This window comes from Notolabrus celidotus, chromosome 23 (genome assembly GCF_009762535.1).
Source record: "Notolabrus celidotus isolate fNotCel1 chromosome 23, fNotCel1.pri, whole genome shotgun sequence".
Classification (NCBI taxonomy): Eukaryota; Metazoa; Chordata; class Actinopteri; order Labriformes; family Labridae; genus Notolabrus; species Notolabrus celidotus.
In genome coordinates, this window is record NC_048294.1 from 20,705,850 (window position 1) to 20,721,635 (window position 15,786).

Sequence of the window (15,786 nt, forward strand, 5' to 3'; positions counted from 1 at the left end):
ATAGACACAAAAAATCTGCTGTAACCAACCGGTTAGCCTCAAATGACTTCAAGCCAAGATTTCAGTGTGGCGTTTACCATAATTTCTTGGTTAATTACTTCTCCAAAGTAGCGCCTATTTATCTCATTCTAGTGAGTCTCAGTATCACTGTAAACAGTAAATCACACAGAGGCTTCACTCTGACTTCCTTCAGCAATATGAACCTGAAACAGAAGCTGATGTTCTTGTGATGTTCTTGTAATTCACGGGTCTTAAGTTTGCTGAACAAACAACATCATGATGAACTTACTAACATGTCTCTGCTGTGTTTTGAGGACCGTTTCTACTGTGTTACGTTCCATTCCATTCTTCCCCATTCAATTCTAACGCTTTTCCCACAATGTCAACAGGCAGAGGGGGGATGTGCCGGACTACTTTCTGTGCATTGATTGATTTGTGTGATCACATCGTCCCTGGTGTTGAGAATTATATCCTGTTGTTGTTTGGCTTTGATCCATCAGAATCATTCCATTCTATTCTGCTTTAAACTGTTCCATTCTGTTCTACTCTAACTTTTTTACCACAGTGTCAACAGGCAGAGGGGGTATGTGCCGGACTTCTTTCTGTGGATTGATTTGATAGGATATGTGATCAGGTTGTCTCTGCTGTTGCTTTTGTTGTTAAGAATTCTATTCTGTGGTTATTTGGCTTTGATCCACCAGAATCATTCCATTCTATTCTGCTTTGATCTTTTCCGATCCATTCCTGTCTATCGTTTTTACCACAGTGTCAACAGGCAGAGAGTGAAACAGACACTGATGTTCTTGTGATTTCCTGGTAATTAACAGGTCTTCAGTTTGCTGAAATAACAACCTCATTGTAATCTTACTAACATGTCTTTGCTGTGTTTTCAGGACCGTGTGGTCTGTTATGAAACGTATCAGTAGAGATTATTGGTATGGGGGCGTGATGGGATGGGTTTCTGCACTGAGCGCTCTATTCTTCTCTTTGAGTCACACCTGTTGCATGAAGTGAAAGCCCAGTCTGATTTTTTGTTCACAGATTTCAGGATTTTTCGTTGTGATTGACACAAGAAAAACAACAACAACAGGCTGCTCTGAGATCCGACCTCCTCTGTGTTTATTTGATTGATTTGTGACTCTGAACTCTGTGATCCGCAGGAACCTGTTAATTCTGCTCACATATCTTTAGTGTGGTTTATTATTCATGACATATTCAGACTCTGGTGACATGTATGAATGTGAGGCAGCTAGTCAGAGAGAGTCAAGCTCCTCTGTTAAAAATAGAGCTTAATGTGTTTATGAATAGTGAATGTACGTTAATGTGAATAGGACAGATGGAGAGCTAATGAGGAGCTATAAAGAGCGAGCTAACCTGCAGCAGAGTCTCAGCTGATGGCCTTTTACGAGGGTTTTTAATGAGAGCCATCTTCACAAAGCTCTGGAAACCTGCAGACCTGCAGAGAGAAGGAAACACATGACTCAGCATGAAGATATCAATGAGGTATAAAGAAACACGGAGATATAACTCACCACTTTGTTTTATCCTTTAGCCGTGGAGGCTGGAAGTTGCTCTTTGACATCAGCATCAGCGCTCTGAACATTCAGGTAACCAGGTGGAAAAGATAAACAAGAATCAGAGAATAATGAGTATATTAAGTCTATTTGTTCAGCATGTTAAAGGTATACACAAGATTTAAATAAAATCCCTCCATGGATAAATCATAAACATCACAAGAAAGTGAAGCTGAAATGTCTGAGCTGCAGACTGACCTCATGGGGTGGAGGTCGAACATGGGTGGCTGGAGCTCAGCCAGCTCGATGGCTGTGATGCCGACAGCCCAGATGTCACACAAGTGGTTATAGCCGCCTTTTTTTTCCACTGCAGCCACTTCAGGAGCCATCCTGGAGGGACGGAGGGAGGACACATGAAGTTAAGGATGAGAAATAAGACGTTGAATAACACCAAATATTACACCAGGCAGGTAATAACAAGAGCTGTTGATGGTGTTCCTCAGGGTGTCCTCCTGGAGTCCCTCTGATTTCCATAAAAACAGTACATAACATAAGACTGAATGGCTGGGAAGCCGGCACTACTTCCTCATAGAACAAGCACGATAAGTAGGGGAGGGGGTAGTGTTGACATTCAAAATCTCTCTCCAAATTGATGTTTATATCACGACTACCAACAGCAGCTTTAATGTATTATCTGACAAATCATCATCAATATTAGTAATATTATCATTACGTCTTAAAACCAAGCTTTTTTATATACTTGATTCTGATTGGTTAAAACCCCAAAACAAAGGTGATTCACTCTTAACAAAAGCAATGCCGGGGACAACCTGATCACACGTCATATCAAATCAGTCCATAGAAAGTAGTCTGTCTCATTCCCCCTCTGCCTGTTGACACTGGTAAAAACGTTAGAATGGAATGATTCTGATGAAAAAACGTTAGTGTGGTCTCAGGCTGGTCTTGAGAGTGGGGAGATAATGACAGTTAGCAGGCACAGATGTAAGAGCAGTCTGAGGAGGTACTGGACCCCAACCATCTCTGATAGGGAAAAGTGGAGCAACACGCTGTCCTGGAATCCAGATAACGGCAGCAGAGCTAGAGAGAGCATCTCTAAGCTGCTGATCTCTACAAAGTCACTGAAACCAGAAGAGGTAGTAATGATACCAATAATGCTCAATCTCCTGCTGTGTTCTCACATCATCTCACTCTGACTTCACTCTGAAACTTTACGAGGCAGCTGGCAGGAACTTCAGGTGAAGTCAGGGTGAAGTCAGCTTTTACTCACAACAAAAACTCACTCTATTGTCAAAGAGTTTCTTTTTTATCTTACCAGTAAGGAGTTCCTATAAAAGATTTCCGCTTGGCCACAGAGGCGCTGATCTCTGCTGCAACTCCAAAATCAGCTGCACAGAAAAAAAACACACGGAGAGGGTCAAACCGTGGCAGGCAGTAACTAAAACAATGTGCAGAAATGACCTTTTCAAATTCAACTTTAGGATTGTTTGGAGTCTAACATATATTACAGATTTGAATGTGTCAATATAGATCATCACTGACCCAGTTTAACATCTCCTCTCTCTGTCAGGAGGATGTTTGCCCCCTGCAGAGAAAACAGAACACTTTATAAGATCAAAATGAAGCTCCAACAGGACGAGGTTAAAGAAACCAGCAGTACCTTTATGTCTCTGTGCATTTTCCCAGTTTCATGCAGGTGATACAAACCCTGAAAGAAACACAGATTGTCAGATACATTCATCCTCTACTTTCACTCGTGTTTGTTTTTTAATCATTGTACTGGTGAAGTTCCTCATGTAATACAAATACAGTATATATAACATAAATAAACTGAGGAGGAAGATAAGAACTGTTTGGATTTGGTTGTTGGTTTTGATGTGTTGTTTTTCTGAGACCTCTTCCTCTCTAACTCAAAGTCATACTTTCTTGTTTTCAAACCAGATTATCCGGTCAAACCTCTGAGAAAGAAAAGGTCACTCTCTAACTAAATAAAGACAGTCTGTTTTGTTCTCCTTGGACTCTGTTTTGCAGCAGCAGCAGCATTTACAGTACGGTATATTTAGTGGTCTGGCAAGGTTAAATACTATTTAGCTCCTCAGAGAGCTGGAAAACACATGACTCATTCTGTTAGCGCAGGATCTTCAGAGATTTCACAACAAAACAAGCTGCTGAAACTGAGACTCACCTGGAGGGTTTCTCTACACACATACGCGATCTGTTTCTCCTTTAGTGGACCCGTCACTGTGGACAACAGATTGATTAATAACTTGTTGACTTTAGAGGAGGGAGAAAAAACACAGAGCCTGGAGCAGCAGCTTCTAAAAACAGATCAGAATCACCTCCTCAGAGGTCATCGTGCCTGTTTCCACATGTGATTTAAAGTGATTACACTAATGTCTCTGTGAAGGAGGTGATTACAGCAGTGTGGGAAATCTGTCCGCTGTCTGACCCAGAGGCAGAGGAGACTTTAACTCATTCTGAGAATCTAGAGGGAGGTTCAGCATGTGTTAGCTTAGCTTTAAATTGGACTCAGTGGAAGCAATGCTGGCATAGAAAATCAAAAACCATCTCTGTACAAAAGGGACCAGACTACAACCCAAGACAGGCATGACTCTGTAGTGGAAGTCACTGCATTGAAAACAGACATGACTCTGTAGTGGAAGTCACTGCATTAAAAACAGACATGACTCTGTAGTGGAAGTCACTGCATTAAAAACAGGCATGACTCTGTAGTGGAAATCACTGCATTAAAAACAGACATGACTCTGTAGTGGAAGTCACTGCATTGAAAACAGACATGACTCTGTAGTGGAAGTCACTGCATTGAAAACAGACATGACTCTGTAGTGGAAATCACTGCATTAAAAACAGACATGACTCTGTAGTGGAAGTCACTGCATTGAAAACAGACATGACTCTGTAGTGGAAGTCACTGCATTGAAAACAGACATGACTCTGTAGTGGAAGCCACTGCATTGAAAACAGACATGACTCTGTAATGGAAGTCATCGCATGGGCTCAAAATCATTTCATTTTTTATTTTTTTTTATTTTTATTTTTTTTCTTCCTCTTGTCTGCATATATATTTCTGGTTTGTGTCATGTTTGTCACAAACTGTCAAATATTAATGCAATTTATTCTTGCAGCAAAAGAAAAGAAAGAAAACCTTTTTCTTCTGTGCTTGTGACTGTGTGCATGCAACCATCACCATCCCTCTTAGAACTCCGGCCTATCTTTTATTGGCAGCTAATATCATGTTCTGTAAAAGAGGGCGTGCACACCTAGGTGGGCCAAAAAAAGCACTACTGCACCACAATCTGCCCCCCCCCCCCGTATCCAACCCACACCCCCCACCCCATGTCTTTACCTATATCAGTATCTAGTGAGGTGCATTAAAATAAGGGGGTGGAAGGGAGGCGGGAAGGGATTTCTAAAAACCATTGTCTGCGAACACAGTTCATCTACAAATTCAGGTTAAAACTGAACTGTGCAAAGAGGAAACCATTTAAAAACATGATCCAGGAACACCGGAGACTTCTCTGGACCTGAGCCCGTTTATGATGGACTATGGGGAAGTGGAAAACTGTCATGTGGTCTGATGGATCAAAATCTGAGATTCTTTTTGGAAATCATGGACGCTGTGTCCTTCGCTCTAAAGAGGAGAGAGACCACCCGGCTTGTTATCAGCTCACAGTTCAAAGCCAGCATCCCTGATGGTATGGGGATCATAAGAGTCCATGGCATGGGTAGCTTACACATCTGTGAAGGCTCCATTAATGCTGAACAATATATACAGGTTTAGGAGCAACATATGCTGCCATCCAGACAATGCCTTCTTCAGGAAAACCTTACAGATTTCGGTAAGACAACGCCAAACCACATTCTGCACGTATTACAACAGCATGGCTCTGTAGTAGAAGAGTCCAGGTGCTGAACTGGCCCGCCTGCAGTCCTGACTTGTCCCCCTTTGAAAACATTTGGAGCATCATGAAACTAAAAATATACGACAAAGGAGACCCTGAACTGTTGAGCAGCTGAAATCCTCTATCAGACAAGAACGGGACAACATTTCACTTTAAAGTCCAGTTACTGGTCTCCCGAGTTCACGTCCTACGGTTTGAAACGTGCTGCTGGTATGACCACAGATACTTCTTTCCTCTCCAGCTGACTCTGAGTGAGAGGAGAGGAGACTGAATGTTGTGTTGGAACATTGATAACAGTTATTTGTGTTTATACCGTGGTACATGTCCTGGAGTGACCCTCCTCCGCAGTACTCCATACAGATCCAGAGTTTGGTGTTCCTGCAGAGACACACATCATTTCTCTTGAAGTTATAAAGCTTTCATTATCAGGAGGAAATCCTCACCAGTCCACTCCCTGATTTTCTGAATGCACACACACACACACACACACGCACACACACACACACAACAGAGAGTGGGAGAGGTATCCAGCAGCAGTGTGGAAAACTGAAGTCCGACCATTTCAGCCCACCAACGTCTGAACACACTGAACAGACGTGAGCTCACCTGTGGTAGCTGCCGAAGTATGCCACGATGTTTTTATGTTTGCACTCCTTCATCATGGTAATCTCCTGCTGGATGGACGTGATGTCGTCGCCTAAGAGCACACACACACACAAACACACATACACACACACACACACACATACACACACACACACACACACACACACACACACACACACACACACACACACACACACACACACACACACACACACAGTTAGAGGGTTTAGAGTTCACACTAAATGACAGAGCATGGTCAGACCCACCCTCTGTTAGGACGTCAGTTTGTGTGTCCACTCAGGTCTGCAGGAGCCAGCCTCGCCTTCACAAGTGAAACTTATTCAAATAATGTCGAACAAAAACAAATATGTGTTTGTGTTGTCTTTTGATGCACTCTGTGAAAGCCTGAAGTCTCCTTGTAAACTGTTTCATGGACGTCACCCTGATATCCCTCACTATGTGCCACAGCTCTCATTCTTCACAGCTCCTCAATACCAAATCTCTGAGGGCACAAAACTTCATAAAACTTGATAAACAAATCTGTTTGGCCCAATGACAGAGTCCGAAAAACTTAGAGCGAACATCCCAGAGGTTATTTTTGTTTCCTCTTTTGAATTTAAAACAAATTAACTCTGCAGTGAGAGGCTCCTTTAGCCAAAGTGAAGCTGTTTCTTGCTGTTTGTTTGTTTTTAAAGATTAGGTCTGGGAAAAGAGAAAGAGAGGAGGATGATGTGTAGTGAAGAGCTGAGAGTCGGAGTCTGAGAAGTTGATAGTCTAGCTTCAGTTCTCGTTCTCTGACTGGTTTCTCAATGAAGGGTCTGAGTTAGCCGGCTGCTCTGTGGGTAGTACTCTTACTATTGACGAGTACCTCATACAGCTACACTTCAAGAAAACCCAACTAACCCTCTTTAAAACAAGAGATGCACCCCCCTTTACTGTGACGTGTTAATGTATGCTGTACTACATTTGTATTTTTCCCACTTTTAAAGAGTCAGTCAGAAGACAGATTTAACAACCTTGTTTTCAACAAAGACCGTGTGCCTCATGCTCAGCACTGCAGGGAGGTATGGTATCAAATTTAGTACTTGGAGTCACATCTGAAGTGATCTAATCTTTCCCACACATGATGGAGGATGACTACAAGATAACTCTTTATTCTGCCTTTCTCTTTTGATGACAGATGTGAATCATGACGACTCTTCCTTTGACCGACCGAAGACAGCCTGGTTTCTGAAATCAGAGTTTAACCGACATAGCAGATTCAGACGACTAAGAAACACGTCACTGAGAAGTTTAAACTCTGAACATACCCGGGTCGAGCTTGACGATCTTGATAGCTGCCAGTTCAGACGTCCGGATGTTACGAGCCTGAAAGAAAGAAATGAAACTATAACTATAAATATTCATATTCATAAATATTACAGCTTGGGTCTTTATCATTGCTCATACGGTTTAAGCAAACTTAGAAACAGAGACACACAAAGACAAATACTAACAGGAGGACTGAGTCTGTGAAGGTGAAACACAGTTTTTAAAGTTAAAGAAGCGACACAAACGCTGAGTGTTTGATGGATTTAATGCAGCGTATCAGACTGACACAGTAAGATTTACAAAGAACGGCTCCTCTGATAACTTCTTAAGAACTTGGAGGTCGTTTTGCAGGACATAAGTTAAGTCATAAGTCAAATTTATACTTTGTTTGATATCAGAGCTTTATTTCTTTCTGAGTGGCTGTTTTGCTTCCTTGTATGTTCCAAAAAATGCAACACAAGACACTTGAAAACCTTGTTTCAAACCAGGTGAGACTGACCTGGTTCAGGTCTCTTAATCCTGCTGCAGGCTAATGATGAATAAAAGATAAGTGGTGAAACACAGATAAGAGCTCGTACTTAGAGGAAGTGTTAACATCCTTCTGTTTCTGTTCAAATCTGCAACCAGACAGAAACGTCATCCCTCTCTGAGTCCTCTCTGCAACCTGCCAGAGGAACATTCCAGAGAAATGTGGGAGACACATGTGAGTCCAGTCCTCCTCCTGTGTTATCAAAGACCTTATCAGGTCAAGTGTGAGATATGAAACATTTCTGAACATCCCAGCCTGCAGGAGGAACAGAGGGAGACGCCTCTCACACCCTGCAGTGGTGGGATGAAAACCTGAACGAGTTCTCATGCAGCAGACTAAATTTAAAGAGACATGCAGCTGAAAGTATTCACAAAGAAACAGAGGATAAGAGCTGAATAATAGAGCAAATAAAAACTGAGAAGACTTGATAATGTAAAACTTTAAAAAACTAAATCAGACTAAATAACAGGCAGGGACAATCAAATATTTTGACTTAAGCTCTTAAATAACTCCTGATTTAAAAAAAAGTTTTTAATTTCCGTCTTAAAGACGCTGAGAGATGCACGAGATACGATCTGGACACAGTCTGACTCTTATTGTTCTCATAGTGTGAATGTAATCTGTCCAGCTTGACCCCATTCTTTGACAGAATAATCCTTCCTGCTGTCTCCTGCATGCTCCAGGTGGGAGAGGAGAGCTGCAGGTAGCTGCAGAAACAATCGTGTTGCTTTGCAGGAAGTCTTCTGCAAACTGAAGACATCATCTGAGGCTGTTTGTTTTCCTTCACTTATCCCTCACCAGGCCTGAGATCACGTGCATGATATGAAGTGTTAAATACAGGTGCATTACACCAGTACAAAAAACAAGGAGGCTACAGCTGCATGGACTCGCTGTAACATCATGAGTTACAGACTCCATGTGAACATATTTAAGGATCCTCTCGTGGACAATTCAATCACATGCGGTCAAAATACATCCGACAAAAAAGCAGCCTTCGGCTCAGCAACACAGACTTTACCTGAAGCCAGGTGCATTTCAAACATCCTCTCTCTCTCCGTCTAACAGTTACTACGCAAGAAGCACAAGCTCGGCTTGGTATCAAACTTGGTACTTTCAAAGGTCCCAGCAGCATCGAGCTGAGTACGAGTTCACGTTCAGTATATCTCATTTGCAACTTTCTTCAGTATGATGACATGATGCTGCACAATAACACCTGTTGGCACACACACGCACAACAATGTTCTCACACAATGCCCTGCTGCTAATGCCACTGGTACTGTAACCGGTATTCATCCGGTTACAGGAAGCAAACAACAAATCTGTGCAACAATAAAGACTTTAAATCATCTCAGTCCACACTTTAAACAAACACTGCTGCATAAAGGTCATTATTGTTTGATCTGTCACATAATATATGATCCAATGATTCGACTCAGGTTGAAGCTCAGCCTCCTCCTCGATCAGGACCACAGGACCTGGCTTACATCCAGCAGCTCAGAGTTATCATGAGGATGAAGGACCTTTAATCAGTTTAACCTTCTGTCTGACTCCAGATTTCACTTCCTATTGATCCCACAGTGGAGAGGAACTGGCACGAAGAAATCTCTACGACTGCAGGGTCAAACAAGCGGCTAAGTCAAAGTCAGACTGATAACAGAGTTTAATGACGGACAGAGTCACATCAGGATTCATCACCACTGTCCATAAAGATCAACATCAGCATCACAGTCTGGATGTTGTTCTGTTCAGACATTTGGCACAAACAAAATTTAAAAAAATATTTCCACTGATGGGGGATTCAACATCAGCAAGTTTTTAAGGTCGTATTTTGGGTTTTTATGCTTTTATTTTGATAGGACAGATTCTAATGTAAACAGGTGAGTTTTATTTAAGTACCAGGATGTAAACATGTTTATTTCTGCTGTTACATTTAAAATGGGGCTCTATGGGGACTGACTCACTTTTGGGACCGCCTCTAGTGGACACGAGAGGAACTGCAGTTTTTGGGACTTCAGCTTTGGTTCCATTTTTTAACTCTGGACATTTCTGCTTGCGTAAATTTCACCCAACCTTTAAAAAAATGACCACAGAGAAGCCTTTCTGAGAGATCTTAGTTTCATATTTAATACCTGGATTTTCAACCGATAAAATTGTAAATAAAAGTTCAAAATCGCTCCACTGAGAGTTACAAATTTGGGTGTTGAAGTAAAAAAAGTAAGTCAGACTGCAGAGCTTTGAGCACTGAAGTTAAAACAAAGTCAAACAGGTTCAGAAGCCATCTTTATCTCCCTCTCAGGGTCGACCTTTGACCTCAGTCTTTCCAGATCAGTCCATCAGAGGTGATGCTGGATGTTGTTTCTGAACTGTTATACTCTGTTTTTCACTTCCTGAACTCTTCCTGAGAACATCAGTCATCTCCATTTATCGTGACTCTGACGTCAGAACCTCTAATTTTCACTCTGAGCATCGACAACAAACCCGGGATCGACAGGTCGCACAAACACAACCTGCGGCTCTCTGCACTCACTTCCTGTTTTCTATCCTGTTCTGCCGCAGAGCTTCCTGTGACACACTGATAGTAACGTCTCTGAGAGATTTCTTACGTAGCAGGGCCTGAAATAACAGCTAACATCAGGGTTACATAATGAAGCAGGAGGAAGAGGAAACTGTGCCGCGCTCTGATGTGATGTGAGGTCTTTAGTTAAACTGTAACTCCATCATAATGAGACCCACCTCCTCCACTTCCTACTGAACACAGACGTACAGCGTGGGGGATGAATGGTGAATTAAGAGCAAACAAAGCTATGAAAACAGGTTGTTGAAGCAAGATTACAGCGAGAGCCATGAAACCAAAACAATGAACTCAAAGATGCTAAAATGCTGGAAGAACCTACAGAGTCAGGAGGGGATTTTTAGAGTTAATCATAAATTACAGCTTCATATTAAATCCAGCTTTTTCTGCGACACAGCAGAGGAGGCAGGGGGGAAACATAAAAAGTGCAACATCATGCAGGGAGTGTTTTTTATTATACGCAGCAGCTACACAGTTTCTCATTTAGAGAGAGGTTTTCTGGCGGCAGGGCTGGACTGGTTTATCTTGCATAATCAGCATGTTCCTGTTGGGCCGATGCACCTCAGGGCTGAAATAACATATATTATAAAAACCCGCCCACAAACAAAGCAGGAGCGCGGCCCATTGGTTCATTTATAAAGTGAGAGTAGGCTGGCCCAACCAGGTCTGCTTAAACAGCCGACTGCAGCCCTCCCCCCTCTGTCCTCTCCTGATCCAACCATGAAAGTTTCTGAATGCAACAATTCATCAGTCTCAAATTGATCAATAAAAATATGAAAATATATATTAATGTTATGGAGAAGTTGTGTGTAGCCAGGAAAAATAGGACTCATAATGTGGTTGCATCTATTTACAATAAAACAAAAACCTCTCGTGGTGAAATTTTGAACCCAAAAACAGTAGTTCCTTGAGTGACCACTAGAGGCTGTCTCCTGCAGTGAGTTGGTCCCCATAGAGCCTCATGTCAAAATGTTACAGCAGAAATAAACATGTTTACGGCCAGGTACAAAAACAGTTTGGGTCTCTATAGCTCATTTGTCTATTCATGACAACTCAACGGCTGAATTTATATACAACTCACCTGTTTACATTAGATTAAGGATTATAACGAGTCATAAGGGGCGTGGCTAATTTGACTGACACGTTGGCAGTTTTACTCAAATCCAGGACTTGGACCGAAGTCTTGATTTTCAGGACTCATGACGCAACTTTGATCCAAGCACTGATGACAGGGACTGGGATTCTGGCATTGGCTGCATTTGAAATATGACTTGAAAGATGGAGTGACAGAGTCAGACATGTGGTCAATTGGAGTCAGGATTTCCAATATGGCGACCGCTTTTTTTGGTCTTTATAACACCTCTTCAGAAACCAATGGTGACGTCACTCTGAGAATACAGATATGTTTACACAGATTATTAAAACAATGCAGCTGTAGGTGAACGGGGGGGTGAAGCACTGACGGGCAAAGGAGCAGGAGGAAAGTGAAGAGGACGTTTAAAAGCTAATGTTAGCAAGGCTAAACTGTGAGTGACCTCACTCCATTTGGCATCAAGGGACTAAAATACTGTTGAATGCTAAAAGGCTCGACTAGACAAACTCAAACTCAGTGAAGGAGAAAACATCTCATCCTGAGTATCCGTCAGTACTACAACAACATCAGGAAATAAGGGCGAGACAGACGGATCCTCAGGGGAGGTAGGAAACAAAGAGCAACATTCATAAAGACCGTTTTATATGAATCAGATTTAAAAGCATCCAGACTGCTGACCAGACATCCGAGTAAACACCAGACCTCTAATAGGATTCATGAAGTTAGGGACCCTCAAACCAAACTTTAATTACAGACAGACGAGACTCAGAGAGAATTATAAGATCACAACTTCAATTCAAAACCTGCATCTGATAAACAATCCATCTACTGATGAGATACAGAGTGATTCAATTCCATTATAATTTACAGTTTATCAGGTATAGGAGGGTTTCTGTCAGAGGATGTAGGTGGTTTTGGGTAAGTCCAGATTTAAAACACTTGATTCAACCTGTAGCTTTTAAACTCAGTCAAAGATATTAAACCTTGAGTTAACTAGTTTCAGATTAAAGACTATAAATCAACTACATCATGCAGAATATACTCAGGCCTAAGTTTAGTAAAACTTCTAATCATGCATAATAAATTATTTAACACAACTCCACCCCTTCATACAAATCACATTATTTTGAAAATCAATTTTATACTTGTTAATCTACAAAAATCCATATAAAGATATAAGTTATGTTAACTAGAACATGAAGGTGAATGAGCATCATGTCTCGGCCTTTAAACAAAATAAGTTTAAAAAGAAAAACCTGCACTGGTTCATCTGAGGAGAGTTTTCCACATTTGCATTTCAGTTGCAGATAATGGAGGACAAAGCATGCACGATATCAGATCTGGCTCTGATTATGGTTTGGTTGGAGAAACACTTACTTTCTGAAAAACAGTACAGAGGTGCTTTTTTCATTGCATTATAGTAACATCTGTCTTTGTACCAAAGAGCATTAACTACTTAAACACAGGTAAAGATAAGAGCATGAACAAGCTTTTAGCCAAACTGCAAGCAATGAGAATGAGCAGAAATCTTCTTGTTTTTAGTTTCTCTCGATCTGCATTTGTGAATCTGAAAAAAGGCCTCATTCTGAAAAAAGATTCGCTCTGGATCTTGAGAGAAATGTTGCACTCTTGCATTTGATTTGCAGAGAGAGGAATCTCCCAAAAACAACCTCAACTTATCCCCAAACTGTGACTTTTATTGTTGGACATCTGGCCTTTTTTTCATGCTCCTTGGCTACAGTTTGCTGGACATCAGGAAGGGTGACAAATATAAACTACCTCCATCATTTGGAACAGATTTGAGACTTCAGGAGATCTTGACAATAAAAAATGAACTTAGTTTATAAGAGAGGGTTAAACACAGGAGAGTGTCTGAAAAAAACAGACACTGCTCGATAAAGGTTCATTCATATGTGATATAAAAATAAAAATATGTGAAAATAAAGTATTTGAACTTGGTTTCACCCCACCTTGTGTGTTATTAACTACAACTCTCTGAGTCGGATATGTTCTCATTAGTCTGTGATTTAGCATCATTACTTCTCTGGATATCAGAGCAGTATTTACAACCTCTGCTTCTTTCTGTAAACACTTCACCTCCTGAGCTTGAATTCTGCAGCTCTACGGCAGAGTAACCAAGTTAAATCTGTCCCTGCAGTCGTATGAATACATTGTGATTCGTTTTACAGTGATTCATAATCTGTGTTTAACCTCAGGCTCTTTCTGACTTCTGTCAGGTTTTGCATAAATAAGCAGAAACTCAGACATTTTATAATCAGCTTCGATGTCTCAGCTTTAACCCACATGAGGAGTCTAAATGTGACTCATCAAGCAAAGGGACACCAAATCAAACTTCTATTTCACATTACTCGCTTAAATAGATACTTACAGTGCTAAATGGCAATGTGTTGAAAACATAAATGGAAATGCAGGTTGAAAAGTGGCTCAATAAAATAAATACAGTATCGCTGAATGGCAGGAACTATGCTCTTTAGTGGAGAAATTGTGATAATGTGCCATCCTCAGCTCTCTTTCTTACTATTAGTGTAGAACATTTGTGACAAGTCATAAAATGTATTTCCAGTGGAAAAAACATGCCAACACGCTGCCCAGGATATCTCTTCCATTGGCGATAACATGATAGAAGGCCCTCCAGTGAACAAATCTAGTAGAAAAAAAACATGTTAATTTGCCTGGGGCATCCTTCTAATGGCGAAAACACGAGAAATTGACTTGTAGGGTCCCTTTTAAGTGGGGAAAACGTGACAAAGTGCACACAGTTTAGAAAGGGAAATAAGGATGCCCATTAGAACGCTCTAAAACATATTTATATTGTTTATGTCTTAAGTGTGCTCTGTTATTGGAGAAAACATGATATCATGCCTGTTGAGGTGGTGAAAATTTACCAGAGTGCCAACCCTTCTTGTAGAGGAAACAGGAAAACAGGACCTTCAGTGTGGCTTTGAAGAAATAACATATTGCCATTAATGTTCCTTTAACAGTGACCTTGTGGTGGAGAAAATGAGATAACAAGCTGAGAAGGAAAAGCTTAATCCACCAGGATGTCCTTTGATTGAAGAGAACATGAATAATGGGATCTAAAGAGTTACTTTCCAGTCCAGTGTTAAAACTATGATAAAATACCTCTCAGGGTGCCCTCCCAAAGGTGAGGATGTGATTAAATGCATTCTTCAGATCTTTCTGGTGTGAGAAAACTACGAAACAACACTCTAAAGGGTTTCAAGTAGAGAAAAATGTGTGTAGACGTGGTGACTTGCCACCCAGCCCTGGCCTTTCAAATGAAAAGAAATCTGTCATCTGATCAAGAAAACTTGATAACATCCCTTCCAAGGTGCCCTTGCAGTGGAGAAAACTTAGTAAATTTCCTCCCAAAGTGGACTTTAAGAGAAAAATACATGCTAACGTGCCCCAGAATAACCCCTTCATTTGATAAAAAAGTGCCCTCAAGGGTACCATTAAGGTGTAGCAAAACGGAAACCAGTTTGCTCCACTGCAGGATCACTATAAAGTACAGGCTATTGCATTTTCTCCACTAAGGAAACACATCAACATGATTAAATATCCTCTGTTGAAAAAATGAGGATAAATTGCCCATTTGGCGGCTTAGCAAGCGAAGAAAACAAGATCAACAGCCCTTCTAGTGGAAAAAATGTGATAATATGTCATATCTATTAGCAAAGAGAACAAGATGAGTGGCTTAGCAGCTGCCTTTCTCTGCTAATTCCCTTTTGTTGAAAAAAAAAGTTAAACCTTAACCCTAATGCACCAAGGAGACCCTTATCATTGGAGAAAACTCAACTGGGTAACATGTGTGGAGAAAATATAAAAACCTGCCATCTTTAATTCCTTTCCAATGGGGAAAACTTGGTTAGTTGCTTCCTTGTGTGGACTTCAAGAGAAGAAAACTTCCAATATTGACTTTGTAGTTCATTCTTAATGGAGAAGATGTGAGAACACTTTAATCTTTTAAAGGTGACATATCATGCAAAATTGACTTTTTCATGGTTCTTTACCTGAAATATGTTTCCCTGGCATGTCTACAAACCCCCCGAGAATGAAAAAAATCCATTCTGCCCCTGTTTTGATTTCTCCACCTTTCTGTAAATGTGTGTGAAACGAGCCGTTTCAGACTTCCGTGTTTTTGTTACGTAACAACAATATCCGGTCTGTCACGGAGTCAGAGCTCGGAGCTTGTTCAG

At 41.1% G+C, this 15,786-nt stretch overlaps 1 protein-coding gene across 2 annotated transcripts in view; it reads right to left on the reverse strand.

Moving 5' to 3' along the window:
- The window catches only part of map4k2 (mitogen-activated protein kinase kinase kinase kinase 2), a 39,288-nt gene that overhangs the window by 18,806 nt on the left and 4,696 nt on the right, over nucleotides 1–15,786 (reverse strand). For both annotated transcript variants that reach the window (XM_034677130.1, XM_034677131.1), the window contains exons 2-11: nucleotides 7,372–7,429; nucleotides 6,062–6,152; nucleotides 5,769–5,833; nucleotides 3,718–3,773; nucleotides 3,193–3,240; nucleotides 3,075–3,117; nucleotides 2,848–2,920; nucleotides 1,773–1,904; nucleotides 1,533–1,595; nucleotides 1,375–1,456 (exon numbers count right to left, since the gene is read on the reverse strand). In XM_034677130.1, coding sequence (XP_034533021.1) covers nucleotides 1,375–1,456; nucleotides 1,533–1,595; nucleotides 1,773–1,904; nucleotides 2,848–2,920; nucleotides 3,075–3,117; nucleotides 3,193–3,240; nucleotides 3,718–3,773; nucleotides 5,769–5,833; nucleotides 6,062–6,152; nucleotides 7,372–7,429 — 711 coding nt within the window. The remainder of the gene's footprint in view (nucleotides 1–1,374; nucleotides 1,457–1,532; nucleotides 1,596–1,772; nucleotides 1,905–2,847; nucleotides 2,921–3,074; nucleotides 3,118–3,192; nucleotides 3,241–3,717; nucleotides 3,774–5,768; nucleotides 5,834–6,061; nucleotides 6,153–7,371; nucleotides 7,430–15,786) is intronic.